Below are 1,828 nucleotides of genomic sequence, written 5' to 3'. Positions count from 1 at the left end.
CACACACACACACACACACACACACACACACACACACACACACACACACACACACACACACACACACACACACACACACACACACACACACACACACACCACCTCCACCACCCCCCATGCCCCAGTCAGGAAGCTGGATGAGCCAGCAAGAGCTGTGCCACCCAGGGTCTTGCTCCTCAGGCCCGAGAAGAGCTTCGGCCCGTGCGGGATGACTTTGAGGCCAAGAACAAGCAGCTCCTGTGTGAGATGCCGCGGTTTTACAACAGCCGACTGGACTACTTCCAGCCCAGCTTTGAGTCCCTGATCCGAGCACAGGTGAGGCCGCTGCCACCCGCATGATGGCCCAACACCTCTTCCCTCGGGAGGCAGTCGCGGGCTTTGGAGACCCATCTCACGCCAGCCCCGCCCTGCTCCCCACACCGGAAGCGGGGCTCAGCCACTCTCTGCCCCCAGCCCTGCCCCCGGTTGTTGGCTGGAATTCCCGTTTCGGTCTCTCCGTTGCTCTTTGGTTAATCCCAACTTTCGCACGAGGTCCCTTGTTGTCCAAGACCTCTTCGCTGAAGTTCTCTCCGCGAGCAGCAAGAGGAAACCAGGCCGCACCTCCAGCGCCTCACCCTGATGGGCAGGTCGCTTGCCTGGTGGGCCCAGGTCAGGGACAGGGGCCACAGGTGACGGCCTTTTTCCGAGGACCCTGCACCCCCTCCCCTCCCTAGTTAGTCCTTCTCTTTTGGTGGAAGACTAGGGGGTGTCTTGACTTTTAGCAACACTTGGAGGGGTCCCTAAACCCCGGCGAGAGCCATGAGCAGGGCCCCCGCCTGGGCGCGAGACCATGATGCATCTTCCAGCGGAAAGGCAGGCCCTCTCAGGTTGGGCGCGGGTGGACGTGCACCGCGGTAGCGCCGGGCCCGAGACCCCATGCCTCCTGCTACTCAGGGGTGTAAAGACATAGTGTGGCTCCTGCCCTCCTTCCCCCTCCCCCACGTCCTTCAAGCCCTTAGCAGGGAGTATTCTCCCCATCTGTAAAAGAGAAAAGGTTGAGGTGCCAAAACCAAGAGGTCTTCTCCACGTGGGAACCACCCCTCGCCTCCCACCCACCAGGTGACTGCAGGTGCCCAGCACTCTGCCACCTTCCCCACCAGGTAACAAAGCTGAAGGCTCAACACGTCCCCGCCTGCCTCCAGCCCGCCTCGGCGCTGGGCCTGAGTGTCTGGCGCCCTCCAGTGGGCACTCTCGTTCTTGCACAGTCCACAATCACAGATACCCAGGAAAAGCCTGGTTCCTGCCTCCCAGCCTGTGTCTTCAGAGAACACCAAACCCCATGGGAATCATGGGATCCAGACACTTGGGATCAGGACCCCTGAGCAGGATTAAGGTTGGATCCGGGACTTGTTAGTGACCGTGTCCTTAGGGGCTCAGGGAAAACGAGGCAGAGAGCTACGTGCATAGGGACGAGGAAGGTTCCCACGCTTGCCCCGAGAGCACAGCCCCTGGAGGTGCGGGCTTCCTTTCAGCAGCTTCGCCCTGGGCTGGGGACAGTGTGTTTCAGGAGACCTGTGACTTCCCTGTCCTGTGCTGCTGCTCCCGGACCCGCAGTCACCTGCCCTGCCCCCTCCACCCTGCTGCTTGCAGGAGACAGCTCCAAGCTGCCCAGGTTGGGAGCTAGGGATACCCTGTAACCAGGCAGCAGGGTGGCGGAGGGTTGTTTACTGCCTCGTCAGCGCCAGCCTCCCCCTCCCGCGGCTGCTGCTGCCATTAGTCACTGGAGAAGTGAGCATTCCTAGTGACTCAGCCTGCGCAGTGCGGCTCAGGGCAGGGAGCTGGGGCGGGG

The 1,828-nt window shown here is 61.7% G+C and overlaps 1 protein-coding gene across 1 annotated transcript in view; it reads left to right on the top strand.

Annotated features, from left to right (window-relative positions):
* The window catches only part of BIN3 (bridging integrator 3), a 45,326-nt gene that overhangs the window by 42,226 nt on the left and 1,272 nt on the right, over positions 1-1,828 (top strand). Inside the window, exon 8 of the mRNA XM_007450586.1 lies at positions 181-315. Coding sequence (XP_007450648.1) covers positions 181-315 — 135 coding nt within the window. The remainder of the gene's footprint in view (positions 1-180; positions 316-1,828) is intronic.

This window comes from Lipotes vexillifer, unplaced genomic scaffold (genome assembly GCF_000442215.2).
Source record: "Lipotes vexillifer unplaced genomic scaffold, Lipotes_vexillifer_v1.1 scaffold567, whole genome shotgun sequence".
NCBI classification, from domain to species: Eukaryota; Metazoa; Chordata; class Mammalia; order Artiodactyla; family Lipotidae; genus Lipotes; species Lipotes vexillifer.
This window is presented reverse-complemented; position numbering and strand designations above follow the sequence as displayed.